Genomic DNA, 16,492 nt, shown 5'->3' on the forward strand with positions numbered 1-16,492 from the left:
GGGTTCCCTGCCTTCCGCCCCAGTCTGGCGACTGCCATGACGTGGGCGGAAGTGGCGTCGCCGCACCGGATGTGGGGCGGGGCCTGCCCCAAGAGAGTTTCCTAAAGCGAGGAAACCAAGCCGGCGCCTCTTGCAATGGAGACGGTGAGGAGTGCAGGAGGGCGGTCGGGGGCGCTGTGGAGCCAAAGACCCCCCTTAGGAGACCGGGAGGGCCGGGCAGGGGCTGGCGCTGGTGTCTAGCAAACAAAAAGCAGCCGGGTGTCTGCCCTATCCCGTGACCCTGTCCCTCCGCGTCTTCGCTGGGCGCATCTCCTAGAACTGGGCTGCGCCCCCGCCGCCTTTCCGTACGCGGTACCCTTAGCCCAAGCAGGCAGTGACTCCTGGCTCCCTCCTTGCAGCCCACGTATGCCGTGGCAATCTCGGGCCTCCTTTCGTTTTAGCACCTCAAGCCCTTTTAGAGGTTTGAGAGCGCAGGGTTGTGATCCGGCTTTGCTGGGTGAGGCAGGGGGCGTCCAGAGGGATCTCCACTTGCAGGTAGCTCGTGGACCTCGGTGGTCTTTCTGTGATCCCTGCAATCCCCGGCAGGAGGACATCTGAAGATCTTTATACTGCATCCAGTGAAGTCACATTCCCTTAATAAGACCGAGAATTGAGGTTTGCTTGAAAGAGGAAATCTTGCAGTGTTAGAGGCCGATGTGTCCCTGGACAATTTTAGGTCGTGGCCCGCTCTGCGACTCTAAGCAGGGGTTTTGGCATAGCTCATTCTTGGCGAGCAGGCATTGACCAATTGTGGAAGCGCCCTGTCACCCCCCCACAGATGCTGCGGGTTGCCTGCTACATGTTTGCACCCACCCTCACTCTCAGGAGTCTTTTTCTAGCGCTCTGTAATCCCTCCCATACACCTCCCTCTCCACAGTTTTTAACCATGTGTCTTCTTTCAGGCAGAGTAACTCTTTCCATCTTGGTTTTTATCATCTGCTACTGTAGTTACGAAAGGACTGCAGGTTCACTTTGCTTTGGATTACATGCCCAGAGTAATTCTTTGCCACACCGTTTCTCTGCCCACAGAGAGGTTGTTTCTTTCAGGTTTTCACAAAGAAAACCGACCAAAGTACTAAAACGATTCGCAGTTGGTATCCCAGGCAAGGGAGCCAGTTCTGACTAATCAGGATAATTTTGAACAAAAATAAGGAGTCTAATTCCATTAAATTTAAAATAACATGTCATATTCTACTTAATTGCAAATGTATTATGGTTTACAAAGCATTTTTATATAGATTTTCTAATTTAGCCTTCACAGTTTATGTACTGGATTAGGCTCTGGGGTAGAAGTTAAAAAGAGGAAAAGAAAACTCAGCCAGGTGTGGTGGCTCACACCTGTAATTCCAGTACTTTGGGAGGCCAAGGCAAGTGGATTGCTTGAGCTCAGGAGTTCAGCATCAGCCTGGGCAACATGGTGAAACCCTGTCTCGACAAAAACAAAAATAGAAAAATTACCCAGGCATGGTGGTGGTGGTGGTGTGTTCCTGTAGTCCCAGCTACTCGGGAGGCTCAGGTGGGAGGATTGCTTGATTCAAGGAGGTAGAGGCTGGAGTGAGCTGAGATCATGCCACTGCACTCCAGTCTGAGTGATACAGTGAGATCCTGTCTCCAAAAAAAAAGAAAGAAAATTCCTTTGAAAATGTTCAGCCTAACTGGAGTGAGGGTGAGGGCAAGCCAGCAACAGCTGTTATTTAAAGGTAGAATATAATAAATGCTATCATCAATATGAAAAAGGACTGTGACAGAATAGTTGAGAGAAAAATTACTTTGGACCTAGGAGAGGGCACTGCAAATTGAGAGAACGGTGTGAGCAAGGGCACTGAAATTGGGGTATGTAGAGAATTGGGGGTGAGCCAGCGGCTTGATGTTGCTGACTTTGGATTTGGTCACAGTGGGAGAAAAGACTGGAGAAGTAGGCTAAGATCAGGTTGAAGGTATTACACACCATGCTAAATTTGAACTTTGTTTTGTAATGGGGACCCATGGAAGATTTATGAGCAAGTCAGTGAATGTCCTTTAGGAATGTTCATAGCAGCTTTCTGTACATGGACTGAGCTACTTCGAAAAGTAAAGTTTCTTGTTAATGGAGATGAAAGTCCCTTCCAAATCTGAGATGCTTTGGTGAACAAACTTGGTGAAAGCATGAAAGATAAATTGAAGAGCAGATAGATTTGGGCCAAGGACCCCAGTTTAAACAATGTTGCAGAGGTGAGAGGTAAAAGCCTAAATTAAGGCTGTGAAATTGGCAATGAGAGAGATGGATCTGAGGCATTTCTAACATACTAGCTTAGCTGATAACTGTTAAGAAGACAGCTGTGCAAAACAAGATGGGAACCACAGCGAGAATAATAGGATTGGAGGAACAAATGTTTTGTTTCGTATTGAAGCATTTGAGGAGTCTCTGTGACATCTATGGTTGTCAAACCAATAATTGGAAATGTAGATCAGAAGTTTGGAAGAAATTGCGAGTCTATTTGTCAGATGTAGACTGTGTCTCTGTAATATTTTGTACTTACGTGGTACAGTGGTACTTTCTCAGGTCTCTTATGTTATTAAAAGTAGAAAGGAGGCCAGGTGCAGTGGCTCATGCCTGTAATCCCAGAACTTTGGGAGGCCAAGGTGGGCGGATCGCTTGAGCCCAGGAGCTTAAGACCAGCCTGGTCAACATAGCGAGACCCCATCTCTACAAAAAAAATACAAAAAGTAGCTGGGCCTGGTGGTGTGTTCCTGTAGTCCCAGCAGCCCGGGAGGCAGAAGTCGGAGAAGCTGGGGAAGTTGAAGATGCAGTGATCTGTGATCGTGCCACTGCACTCCGGCCTGAATGACAGAGTGAGACCCTGTCTCAAAAAAAAAAAAAAAAAAAAAAAAAAAGGTAGAAAGGAGTAGACGTAATTACATAATTCCCCCTCTGATATGGTGAAACAGGCAGAAAGTTAAAAGTCACGGCCAGGCTCGGTGGCGCATGCCTGTAATCCCAGCACTTTGGGAGGCTGAGGCGGGTGGATCGCGAGGTCAGGAGTTTAAGACCAGCCTGGCCAACATAGTGAAACCCCGTCTCTACTAAAAATACAAAAAAACTTAGCCGGGCGTGGTGGCAGGCACCTGTAGTCCCAGCTACTTGGGAGGCTGAGGCAGGAGAATCGCTTGAACCCGGGAGGCGGAGATTACGGTGAGCCAGGATCGCGCCACTGCACTCCAGCCTGGGCGACACAGCGAGACTCTGTTCGCCCCCCCCCCCCCAAAAAAGTCACATACTCAGTTGTGTTTGACTCTCTTATGTTGGTATCTGTATCTCTAGTTAGCTATAAGTTTCTTTCCTCCCTCTGTAACTTAGTCTGGGGCATATCTGTTCATATCGGTGTGCATCATTCTTTGAGAATTAAAAAACAAAACAACTGTGAATTATATGCAAAACCCTGTGCTTGGTGGTATGGGAGATACAAAGTATAAGATAGTTCTAGGTTTCCAGGAATTTATAATCTGTTTGGATAGATAATGAACAAAACAACTGTAGCACAGTACAGTATATATCATATGATGGGTAAATTCTACAGAAGTAGCTGTTTTTGTGCCTTTGTGTAGATCTTTGTGAGACTCTGATATATCATGTGTCTATCTTTATCACAGCCCTCTCTCCCACTTATAAGTGATGAGGCTCTTGTTCTGATAGTCTTGCCAAAATGGCAGGCCAAGCTGACAGTCTTATACAGTCCAGAGGGAAGAGAGGGAGATTATCCCCCTTACTCCCTGCACTCTCCCCTAGCCCATTAAGGGAGAAAAGTTTAGGGCTGTCTTAAACTTCCCTGGTTTAGGAATTTTGTCAGCCAACCTCCCAGGTTGAAGTTTTTAATGTCATGTTACTACAGAAGCTATGGGGATGAAGTACGGTTTTATTTGGGAGATATCACCCAGAGAAAATGGAGCCAAGACTGTTGATGCTAGCAGATGAAAATTGTGATCCCTTCTGGGTTCCTAAATAACAATGGCATTTCCAAATGTTCCCACTTGAGGGAGCACAGAAATGGTTCTAAGTTTTGTCTAGTCAAAGCACTCTCTAATCTCACACTATCTTGGGAAGGGAAACTTGGAAAACCAGCATCCCCTGGCTATAGCAGCCTTTGACTCACAAGGGTGCTGAGTGGACTGAAGTTCCCAGGTGCAGAACATTCATGTTCCTTATCCACCTCTCAGTCATTCAGGTTTTGACTGGCTGACAACTGGGATCCTCCCCAGTTGTGGCCCTCTCTCTGCCATGGAGGTAGACAATGGTAGGACCAATGTCTGTGGTTCTAGTGCCTACAACTATGCCTAGTGAGTGTCTGTGTTTGGGGGAAGACAATGCTGTCTCTCTGGCTTCCATGTTTTAATAAAGTAGATCTGTGAGAATCTCGTAGGGGTTAGCCCTAAGCGCAGATCTTTAGTCTTAGCTTTTAGGACCTAATGTTTCATTAGGCAGTATGGTGTACAAGAGCATGAGCTTTGCAGATAATGCTTATTCAGCTCAGAAGTGGATAGAAGCATTTCTGGAAGGCACAATATTGTAGCAGTATTGGTTTCTTCTCTTCTGTGATTCCAGAGAGAGAATTTCATCAGAATGGCATAAATACATTCAAACATTTTATAAAAATGGCCGGGTGTGGTGGCTCATGCCTGTAATCCCAGCACTCTGTGAGGCCGAGGCAGGCAGATCAGTTGAGGTCAGGAGTTTGAGACCAGCCTGGCCAACATGGTAAAAACCCATCTCTGTTATAAATATGAAAATTAGGTGGGTGTGGTGGTGCACGCCTGTAATCCCAGCTCTCAGGAGGCTGAGGCACGAGAATCGCTTGAACCCAGGAGGAGGCAGTTGCAGTGAGCCAAGATCACGCCACTGCACTCCAGCCTGGGCAACAGAGCGAGACTCTGCCTCAAAACAAAACAAAACAAACAAAAAAATTTACAAAAATGAATACTGCCAAGATAAACCGAACCAAACTCTTCATCAGTTATAAGAAATTATTTTGTTAGGTATACGTAGTTTTTTAAAAATTTGTTTTTTCAAGTATGTTATTTATTGAAATTTTGATGTAACAAAAAGCAAACCACAAGCTCTGGAACCAGAAGATAGGTGTTTGAATTCCTACTCCACCCCTTATCAGCCATGTGACCTTGGGCAAGTTGCTTAATGTCTCTTGACCCTCAGAGACAATCTGTGAAAATAAGGCTAATAATAGTATTTACCTCAGGGTTGTTATGAAGATTAAATGAGATCATATTTCTGAAGAGCCTTATAAGGCTGGGTGCAGTAACTCGTGCCTGTAATCATAGTGCTTTGAGAGGCCAAGGAGGGCAATCACTTGAGCCCAGGAGTTCAAGACCAGCCTGGGCAACATGGCGAAACTCCATCTCTACTAAAAATACAAAAATTAGCTGGGTATAGTGGCTTGCGCCTGTAGTCCCAGCTACTCAGAAGGCCGAGGTGAGAGAGGATCACCTGACCCCGAGGAGGTCAAGGCTGAAGTGAGCTGTGATCACACCACTGCACGGCAGCCTGGGTGACAGAGCGAGACCTTGTCTCAAAAACAGAAAAAAAAAAACGGGTTTGGTGGGGGCAGTGGCTTTATAGTGCTTTAAAGAAAGTCATTGTTTGTTCACCAGCCCTTCCCCTCATGTTGCTAAAATGGATGGAACCAGGTTAAGCTGAATCTGTTTTCTTGTCTCTCCAGGTCGTTTCTTCAGATAGCTCCCCAGCTCTGGAAAATGAGCATCCTCAAGGTAAGTTTACTGAAGAAAGGAAACTGGGCATGAAAACAATAGCCTGACCCTAACAAAGTCTTCAACAATGCTTTTGAATCTCTCCCCTGGGAAAATCAAGGCAGGGCCAGATAATGTGCCAAACCACAAAAATCATTGACAGTAGTTTGGCAAGATCACCCAGGAATAACTCTTGGGCAGAGTGGGGATGATTAATATCTTCAATTATCAGACCACTTGAGAGAAACATCTGAGGTACAGGGAAAACTTCCATAGGCAACTCTGGGCTGGCTAACCATGTTTTAGAAGTCCTGGGTATTTTCTGCATAGTCCAGAAACAGTGCTACCAGGATTTTATCACCCAGCAAGCTCACTAAAGCCACTGAGTGTACACAAAAAATTATGCAAAGGGCTGAGTGCAGTGGCTTACGCCTGTAATCCCAGCACTTTGGGAGGCCGAGGCAGGTGGATCACTTGAGCTCAGGAGTTTGAGACCAGCCTGACCAACCTGGTGAAACCCTGTCTCTACTAAAAATACAAAATCGGCCAGGTGTGGTGGTGCACGCCTGTAATCCCAGCTACTTGGGAGGCTGAGGCAGAATTGCCTGAACCGGGGAGGCAGAAATTGCAGTGAGCCAAGATCGTGCCATTGCACTCCAGCCTGGGCAACAAGAGTGAAACTCCGTCTCAGAAAAAAAAAAAAAAAGAAAAAAATTAGGAAAAGGCTCTTAGAACTAATCTAGTAATAGAAGCACTAAACCTCTAAAATCCAGAGCACAGGGAAGACAATTCCAATGCTGGCCAGTGCCTATTTTATGTTTCTGAGTACATTTGCATTAGCACCAAGGCAGAAACCAGAAACTCAAATTGCCTACATGGACCAAGCAGTGAAGTGAACTACATATGAAAAGAAGGCGACAGCTGGGCCGGGCATGGTGATTCATGACTGTATTCCCAGCAGTTTGGGAGGCCAAGGCGGGTGGATCACCTGAGGTCAGAAGTTGAAGACCAGCCTGGCCAACATGGTGAAACCTTGTCTCTACTAAAAATAAAAAAATTAGCCAGGCGTGGAGCTGCACGCCTGTAATCCCAGCTACTCGGGAGGCTGAGGCAGGAGAATTGCTAGAACCTAGGAGGCAGAGGTTGCGGTGAGCCGAGATCGTGCCATTACACCCCAGCCTGGACGACAGCGTAAGACTCTGTCTCAAAAAAAAAATTAAAGAAGGCAGCCGGGTGTGGTGGCTCACGCCTGTAATCCCACCACATTGGGAGGCTGAGGCAGGTGGATCATCTGAGATCACAAGTTACAGACCAGTCTGATCAACATGGTGGAACCCCATCTCTGCTAAGTAGAAAAAATTAGCTGGGCTTGGTGGTGGGCGCCTATAATCCCAGCTGAACCCAGGAGGAGGAGGTTGCAGTGAGTGGAGATTGCGCCGCTGCACTCTAGCTTGGGTGACAGAGCAAGACTCTGTCTCAAAAAAAAAAAAAGATGGTACATTGAATATATATTCACAAAAACTCCCCTAAAACCACCATAAAGGAATTTTTTTTAAAGAAAAGACACAAACACACCATAGGGAAAACAGGAGAGGAGATAATAGCAATGAATTTTTGGAAGCTGAAAAGCAGACAAAAGAGTGATGAACGACTTAGACCTGAGAAAACAATTATAAGTAGCAGTGAGGAAAGCCAAGAAGCATCGAAGGTCTAAGAAACAGTCAGATCCCAGACACCCTACGTCATTGAGTACAGTGGGTAACTCCGCCTCCCAACTGTGGCAGAGACTGGAAATCTGGCAAGGGACTCGGGCACAGCTTAGGGCTGACGTACTGCACTGAAAACAGGAGCATGTAGTGAACTATACTCGATGCTGAGCCTCCAGCCTTCTTCCCCTTTTCAGTTTCCAGAGCGCTGGCAGAAAAGACTTCACCCTCCAAGCATGAAATTGAATAATCCTTCTCTCCAGAATCCTCTTGAAGGGAAGTCCTAAAATATATAAGTATTGAATGTTCCCTATCCAAATGACTCACTGTCAGCAAGGCTCACTTACACACTTAGAGCTTCCACTGAGCTTTAAAGCCTCCACTCTTTAAGTTCTCCTTGAAACCAGAGATTACCAAACATCTAAAGAAAGGATCTGTGAAAAAAAAGTGATCCAAACTGCCCCCCACCCCACCCTGGAATGTACCTTTGTTTTACTCTGAAGGCTGTATCTCCCTTGTAAAAAATAAATAAAAATGAAAAAGCAAACTGCCCCTCCCAACCTCATGTACACACAGAAGAAACAAACAGGAAAAAAGCAACTGGAAGGAAAAGGTGAGAAGAAAACTTTAATAACATTAATATAATCTTAGGTAAAGGAACATATTTCTCAATACCTGTGAAAGTGGTATATCTTTAAAGAAAACAACAGCCGGGCACGGTGGCTCACGCCTGTAATCCCAGCACTTTGGGAGGCCGAGGCAGGCAGATCACCTGAGGTCAGGAGTTTGAGACCAGCCTGACCAATATGATGAAACCCTGTCTGTACTAAAAATACAAAAATTAGCTGGGCATGGTGGCATGTACCTGTAATCCCAGATACTCGGGAGGCTGAGACAGGAGCATCACTTGAACCCGGGAGGTGGAGGTTGCTGTGAGCCAAGATTGCACCATTGCACTCCAGCCTGGGCAACAAGAGTGAAACTCTGTCTCAAAAAAACCAAGATAACAACAACAAAAAACCTTATTTCCACCATGAAACAAGTATAGGATACAATTTTTTAAAGAAGGAATTTTCAGAAAACAAAAAGGAACTCTTGGAAATTAAAAATATAATAGCAAAAATTTAAACCCAGCTGGAGGTTTCCAAAATCAACATGAGGAAATTTCCCAGAAAGGAGAGTTAAAAATCAACACAGTAGAAAATAGGAGAGAAGGTGCAGTGGCTCATACCTGTAATCCCAGCACTTTGGGAGACTGAGGCGGGAGGCCAGGAGTTCAAGACCAGCTCAGCAACACAGCAAAACCCTGTCTCTACAAAAAAATAAAAATTAGCCAGGCATAGTGGCATGCACTTGTAGTCCCAGCTACTCAGGAGGCTGAGACAGGAGAATTGCTTGAGCCCAGAAGGTCAAGGCTGCAGTGAGCCATGATCTCGCCATTGTACTCCAGCCTGGGTGACAGAATGTCTCTTTAAAAAAAAAAAAAAAAAAAAAGGAAAGATTTCAACAACCCACAAAACAAACATTTAAAGGATCAGTCTAGGAGGTCCAGTATCTAAATAGGAGTCATAGAAAGAGAAAAATGGCAACACAGAGGGAAGGAAATAATTGAGGAACTAATTCAAGAACATTTATTGGAACTTGAGGACATTAGTTTTCATATTGAAAGGACCCATCGAATATTCAGCACAATGGATGAAAGTGACCCACCCAAAGCACAGTCATCCTGAGATTTCAGAACACTGGAGACAGAGATCCTATGAGTTTTCAGAAAGAGGAAAAAAAAGTCACATACAAAAAGTCAGAATTGCCTTGGACTCTCAACAACACCAGCAGCTAGCAGGCAGTGGAGCAATGCCTTCAACATTCTGCAGGAAAATACATTCCAAGCTTTCCTGCAGATTCTCTATTCAGCCGAATTATAAATCCAAGGATGAGGGTAGAATAAAGATACCTACAGGCTGCAAGGTCTCAAAAAAACGTACCTCCCATGCACCCTTTCTCAGGAAGCTACTGGAAGATGTGTTCCACCAAAATAAGGGAGTAATCAAAAAAGATAAAAACGCGATATAGGATACAGGAGCACCAGTAGAGGAGAGACGTGAAAGGGGTACCCAGGATGGTGATGAAAGATCTCAGGATGACAGCAGTGCACACCAGACAAACCAGCCCATATTTGAGCAGGTCAGAAGGCTCCAGCGAGACTTCTTTGGGTAGTTTAAATTGATAGACTATCTAATGCTTTTGAACCTCTTGAAAGGAGATTTAAACAGTTGGTGAAGCATTTGGAGGTTGGATTAGTTATAAGAATTATACATAGAAAATTAAACAAACAAAAGGACAAGACATTAACTCCAGGGAAAACAAAGTTGTGAAGGAAGAAAAAAAAAATCAGAGTTTATTTACTATTTGGCTTATCTCTGAATAATAAATATTCAGTCAAAATGATTTAAATACTGGCCAGGTGCAGTGGCTCATGCCTGTAATTTCAGCACTTTGGGAGGCCAAAGCGGGCAGATCACATGAGGTCAGGAGTTCGAGATCAGCCTGGCCAGTGTGGTGAAACCCTGTCTCTACTAAAATACAAAATTTAGCCGGGCATGGTGGCAGGCGCCTGTAATCCCAGCTACTCGCGAGGCTGAGGCAGGAGAATCGCTTGAAACTGGAAGGCCGAGGTTGTAGTAAGCTGAGATCGTGCCACTGCACTTCAGCCTGGGTGACAGAGCAAGACTCCCTCTCAAAAAAAAAAAAAAAAGATTGAAATACGGATATAACCAACATTATGGTTTAGCTCCTGGAATAAGGAGGAGAATGGGAAGTACATGTTTGTGGTGAAGTCTAGTCGGAGAGAGAACTAGAAATTCTCATCTTCTTTGGTAGGTGGATGATAAATAATGCCTCAAAATGAAAAAAAAAATCGGAAACTAGCAATACAAGCATGTTATTTAAGGACATAGAATTAAGTACCAAAATAATCAACTAAAAGAGGTAGATAGATGTTCTCATCTCTGGGGAAGGGTAGTACAGGGAGGTGGGTTGCAAGGACTGCATTTTTTTCTTAACAAAATTTGTAAAACTGTTTGACTGTTTAAACTGTATGTCTATATAACTTTGGTTAAAAAATTAAATATTAAAAACCAAATTGATTGAAGACTTAACAGCATGAAATTTGGAAACAGATCGGGGTTTGTTTGAGCCTTTCTTGCCACTTATTAATGGTGTGACCTTGAGCAGTTTATTTAACTACACCTATTTTCTCATCTGAAACATGAGGACAGTACTTCACCTTTGTTGTAAGGATTACGTTGTGTAATTTTTTTTTTTTTGAGATGGAGTCTTACTCTGTTGCCCAGGCTGGAGTGCAGAGGCACAATGTCATCTCACTGCAACCTCTGCCTCCTGGGTTCAAGCAGTTCTCCTGCCTCAGCCCCCTGAGTAGCTGGGACTACAGGCACGTGCTACCACGCCTGGCTAATTTTTGTATTTTTTTAGTACAGACGGGGTTTCGCCATGTTGGCCAGGCTGGTCTCAAACTCCTGACCTCAGGTGATCCACCCACCTTGGCCTCCCAAAGTCCTGGGTTACAGGTGTGAGCCACCATGCCCAGCCAATGTAATTAATTTATTAATTTATTAATTTATTTTTTTTTTACACAGAGTTTCACTCTTGTTGCCCAGGCTGGAGTGCAATGTTGCGATCTCGGCTCACTGCAACCTCTGCCTCCCGGGTTCAAGCGATTCTCCTGCCTCAGCCTTCCGAGTAGCTGGGATTACAGGCATGCGCCACCACGCCTGGCTAATTTTGTATTTTTAGTAGAGACGGGGTTTCTCCATGTTGGTCAGGCTGGTCATGAACTCCCGACCTCAGGTGATCCTCCCACCTTGGCCTCCCAAAGCGCTGGGATTACAGGCATGAGCCACCACGCCCGGCCTCAATGTAATATTTTTAAGTGCACGTAGTATAGTATGTAGCACATTCAAGCTATTATTTTGGGAGATTACTTCCCTAGTTTAGAGCAAGCAATTAAAATCACAGGAATAGAAAAAGGTAAACTAGCCAGGATCTCCCATTTGTCTAGAGTAGGTGGGATGATTTCTGATTTACAGGGTGATCCCAGAATGGACTATCAGGGTGTTTTGAGCCAGGTTGATTGAGCACTGGGCTCCAACTTATTGTGAATGAGAAATGGCCCAACTTGGACCATCACTTTCCCATTTGCAGGTCTTAGAATACATTTTTTTTTAATTGAGACAAGGGTTCGCTGTGTTGCCCAGGCTGGCCTCCAGCTCCTGGGTTCAAGTGATCCTCTGCCTCAACTTCCTGAGTAGCTGGGATTACAGGTTCTTGCCACCATCCCCAGCACAGTCTTGGAAGAATTTTAAGAAGCTTACTTCATTGAAAAAAGAGGAAAGTGAAAATGTGCTAAATATATGAAAGGGAAAGCTTGGATTAAAGATGAAAAACATTTTTAGACGATAACATGTTAAAGAGAGATACTATAGGCTTTATGTTTTAGTCAACTTCTTTTACCTATAGGGACCAATAGATAAAGTCTTAACCTGGAGACAGGGGTTGGATGAAAGGGTTTCTAAGAGGTTTATCCAGGTTTTGTGGAAACAATAGGAACAAGACATAAAATAAGGGGTCTTATAAAAAAATCATGCTCTAAATATTTGAGATACTAGAACACTATTTTGTTTTCTGTCTCTTTTGATTGGGAGTTTTTATGTGGAAGGAAGCTACTAACTATCCCACCCTATGTGCAGAGACCCCAGAATCCAACAATAGCGTGTATACTTCCTTCATGAAGTCTCATCGCTGCTATGACCTGATTCCCACAAGCTCCAAATTGGTTGTATTTGATACGTCCCTGCAGGTGGGTGAAATCCTCTTTTCCCTTCCCCCTTTGGAGCCTGTGGTTTAATACCTCTCATCCTATCTCATCCTAAGGGTAATATCCTTATCCCTCTGTGAAGTTAGTCTCATGTTTTACCCAACATGCCCAAACACTGTTCTTTTTTACAGTCCTGCCCCTGTGGATTTGCCTTTATGATTATTACTGTCTTGGCTACAGGTGAAGAAAGCTTTTTTTGCTTTGGTGACTAATGGTGTACGCGCTGCCCCTTTATGGGATAGTAAGAAGCAAAGTTTTGTGGGTAAGCAGAAGTTTCTGGAACACAATATTATCGGCATCTTGTGCTGGGCAGGGAGACAAGCTTCGGGCAGTGCTGAGGGCTCTGTCTTGTCCTCTAGGCATGCTGACCATCACTGATTTCATCAATATCCTGCACCGCTACTATAAATCAGCCTTGGTAAGGAATCTTAACCCAATGACCAAAATCACTTTCCCTACCCTAAGTCCCTCATTCTCATTTCTTTTTCTCCAAGCAAGCCACAAGGGCTTAAGGAAGCAGAGAGATCAGGTCTCAAATTCTGTTGCTTCTGCTTTCAGGTACAGATCTATGAGCTAGAAGAACACAAGATAGAAACTTGGAGAGGTATGTAGAGAATTGGGGTTATAAAAGGGTAAATGGATGGAGGGTTTCTGGGAAACACTTTTCCATGGTGGTATTTTGTGACCCATCCCTTTCCCCTTCAGAGGTGTATCTCCAGGACTCCTTTAAACCGCTTGTCTGCATTTCTCCTAATGCCAGGTGAGTTCCCGTTATCCATCTGTCCAAAAAGGGGAAGAGATTTGCCATCAGCCTAGCTAATGCCCTAGACACCCAGGGAAAGGGGAAGACACACACACACACACACACACACACACACACACACACACACACTCTCTCTCTCTCTCTCTCTCTCTCTCTCACTCTGTCTTTCTCTTTTAAGTCTGGCCTGTACACTGCCCCCCTTCCCTAACCATCAGTTTTCCCTGTTTAGCGATACACTGTATGGACCTGTTTAATCGCCCTCAGCCCCAGCACTGTGGAACTTATTATCTCCCACCCTCTCACAGCTTGTTTGATGCTGTCTCTTCATTAATTCGGAACAAGATCCACAGGCTGCCAGTTATTGACCCAGAATCAGGCAATACTTTGTACATCCTCACCCACAAGCGCATTCTGAAGTTCCTCAAATTGTTTGTAAGTGCTCCTCAGCCCAGTTCTTTTTTCTCTTTTTTCATTGATTGATTGATTGATTGATTGATTGATTGAAAAGAGAGACGAGTTCTCACTGTGTTGCCCAGGCTAGTGTCAAACTCCTGAGCTCAAGTGATCCTCCCGCCTCAGCCTCCCAAAGTGCTAGGATTACAGGTGTGAGCCACTGCATCCAGCCCCACTTCTTATTTATTTATTAATTTATTTTGAGACAAGTTCTTACTCTGTTGCCCAGGCTGGCGTGCAGAGGCGCTATCATGGCTCACTGCAGCCTCCAACCTCTTGGGCTCAGGTGACCCCCAACCTCAACCCCCAGAAGAGCTGGGACAACAGGTGTGTACCACCACACCTGGCTAATTTTTTGGTATTTTTTATAGAGATGGGGTTTTGCCATGTTGCCCAGGCTGGTCTCGAACTCCTGGGCTCAAGCAATATGCCCCCCTCAGCCTCCCAAAGTGCTGGAATTATAGGCATAAGCCAGCGTACCCAGCCCTTATTCCTAATATACTGGGTTGGAGGGGGTATCCAAGGGTGGCTTTGGGTGCCTTGAAAGTTAAGCTGCTGGTTCTTTCCTCAGATCACTGAGTTCCCCAAGCCAGAGTTCATGTCCAAGTCTCTGGAAGAGCTACAGATTGGCACCTACGCCAATATTGCTATGGTTCGCACCACCACCCCCGTCTATGTGGCTCTGGGGATTTTTGTACAGCATCGAGTCTCAGCCCTGCCAGTGGTGGATGAGAAGGGTGAGAGATTGGGCAGAAGGAGAGGGAGGGAAGATCCAGGCAAGTCAGGGTGGCTCCGGGAAGATCTGCTTTCCCCTCAGCTTAGCCAGGAGGGTGATTCTATGAGTAGGGGGAGCTTTAGATCCCAGATCCTCCTTACTGAGCTGCCTCTGTCCCCCTAGGGCGTGTGGTGGACATCTACTCCAAGTTTGATGTTATCGTGAGTGATTGTGGAGGGTCTGGGAGGTAGGGAAGTGGTGGGGGGGCACTGTTAAATATGGAGAGGGAGAAGGGGGTCTCTTCTGTGATCTAAGGGTCTTAGAAGCTTCCAGGCTTTCAAATCCTATTTGAAAAGGAATTGAATGAGTTGGGTATGGCTGGTGGCTGACAACTGCCCTGAATCCCTCTGGTGAGGTTGGATGGGTGCAGGGTTTGGAGGCTGGCTCTCTTGCTTCTGTGCAAGCTCCTTCCTCTGTCTCCCCAGAATCTGGCAGCAGAAAAGACCTACAACAACCTAGATGTGTCTGTGACTAAAGCGTTGCAACATCGATCACATTATTTTGAGGGTGTTCTCAAGTGCTACCTGCAGGAGACTCTGGAGACCATCATCAACAGGCTAGTGGAAGCAGAGGTAGGGAGGCCAGCAACTCTAAAGGAGCTGAGGGGAGCAGCCTTGAGAGTAGGGTTTGGCAAGGAGAGTAGGGGCAGAGGGGCTTCCCCTGAGGCCAGCACTAAACATTTCCTTTCTCCCTTGTTGCTCTGTGCCAGGTTCACCGACTTGTAGTGGTGGATGAAAATGATGTGGTCAAGGGAATTGTATCACTGTCTGACATCCTGCAGGCCCTGGTGCTCACAGGTGGAGAGAAGAAGCCCTGAGCTGGGGGAAGGGGTCAGGCAGCACCAGGGGATATGCCCAACTCACTGCCTGCTGGAAGCTCTGTGGGAATCAGATGAAACTTGAGGGAATTGTGACTCTGTTCCCTGTTCAGGGCCCCCTACCCTTCTACCTGGGAGCTAGGGAAGGCATGGGGGAGGAAAGAGAATGGATTTATAGCTACCCTTACCCTCACACATACACTTGAAAAAACTTTCAGCCTAGCCAATTCTAGCCCCTGTCCTCTTAGATATAGCCCCCTTTCTGGGTGAACTATAGGCTCTGTGCCTCTCAGACAAATTCTGATCTCTAAGAGATCCCCAGACCTCACTTGCCTCTGCCTCCATCTCGGCTCTAAGATAATAGCACAACAAAATCCTTCATAAAGATATTTTTATTCACCTGTTCCATGCTATGTGGAGGAGGCCAAGTCCATTTAGTGACATTTCTTCCCATAATGTGAGTGGGGAGGATTGTGGGGAGGAGGGGCTTTGGGTTCCTGTGTTTGTGCATATGAAGGGAGATGGGGGTTAGGTGGAGGAGGAGGGCAGCGTGGTTAGCTAAGGTTATTGCTTTTTGTGGCAAATCTAATTAAATGACAGGAATCTCTTCATGGTATTGCAGTGTTTGATTTTTACAGTTGATGGGTACTACCTTCCTACTTTATATGGCTTCTTCAACTGGTCATTAATAACAATAATAATAACGTGTGTACGCATACACACACGTACACACACACAAGAGTAGACAGACTTGAGGGTCTCCTTTGGGCAGAGAATCCTCCACCATTATCAGCTTTTCTTAGTCACGGAAGGTTGGACTGTTAGGCTTTTGCTGAGTTGGCACTATCTTTTTTTTTTTTTTTTTTTGAGATGGAATCTCACTCTGTCGCCCAGGTTGGAGTGCAATGGCGCAATCTCAGCTCAGTGCAACCTCTGCCTCCCGGGTTCAAGTGATTCTCCTGCCTCAGCCTCCTGAGTAGCTGGGACTACAGGTGCACCACACCCAGCTGATTTTTGTATTTTTTAGTAAAGATGGAGTTTCACCCATATTGGCCAGGCTGGTCTCGAACTCCTGACCTTGTGATCCACCTGCCTCAGCCTCCCAAAGTGCTGGGATTACAGGCATGAGCCACCGCACCAGGCCGGCACTATCTTTAAATCTACAAATCCCTTGCCTTTCTTCCAAGGTGAGAATGAGCTGGATGGTGGGAGAACAGCAGGGCAGTGGTCACTCCATCAGATCCATTCCCGGTACTGAAACCATGTAGACCCAAACAGCAGTCGGCACCCAGCATTGGAAGAACTGCCA

The 16,492-nt window shown here is 45.6% G+C and overlaps 1 protein-coding gene across 1 annotated transcript; it reads left to right on the forward strand.

Moving 5' to 3' along the window:
• The first annotated feature begins 6 nt into the window (after positions 1–6).
• On the forward strand, positions 7–15,794 carry PRKAG1 (protein kinase AMP-activated non-catalytic subunit gamma 1). The gene is made up of 12 exons (XM_030816645.1): positions 7–144; positions 5,748–5,796; positions 12,248–12,357; positions 12,556–12,637; positions 12,735–12,793; positions 12,934–12,979; positions 13,081–13,135; positions 13,444–13,570; positions 14,163–14,328; positions 14,490–14,527; positions 14,792–14,938; positions 15,076–15,794. The coding sequence occupies exons 1-12, from the start codon at positions 136–138 to the stop codon at positions 15,181–15,183; spliced, it is 996 nt and encodes a 331-aa protein (XP_030672505.1). The 5' UTR covers positions 7–135; the 3' UTR covers positions 15,184–15,794.
• The last annotated feature ends 698 nt before the right edge of the window (positions 15,795–16,492 follow it).

The sequence above is a fragment of the Nomascus leucogenys genome, chromosome 8, assembly GCF_006542625.1.
Source record: "Nomascus leucogenys isolate Asia chromosome 8, Asia_NLE_v1, whole genome shotgun sequence".
NCBI classification, from domain to species: Eukaryota; Metazoa; Chordata; class Mammalia; order Primates; family Hylobatidae; genus Nomascus; species Nomascus leucogenys.

Bases quoted from the DNA above. Each gene is read 5' to 3' on its own strand.
- PRKAG1 (XM_030816645.1), top strand. The intron at 12,638-12,734 runs GTAAGCAGAAGT...CTTGTCCTCTAG, and splicing joins TAAGAAGCAAAGTTTTGTGG to GCATGCTGACCATCACTGAT. The intron at 14,528-14,791 runs GTGAGTGATTGT...CTGTCTCCCCAG, and splicing joins ACTCCAAGTTTGATGTTATC to AATCTGGCAGCAGAAAAGAC.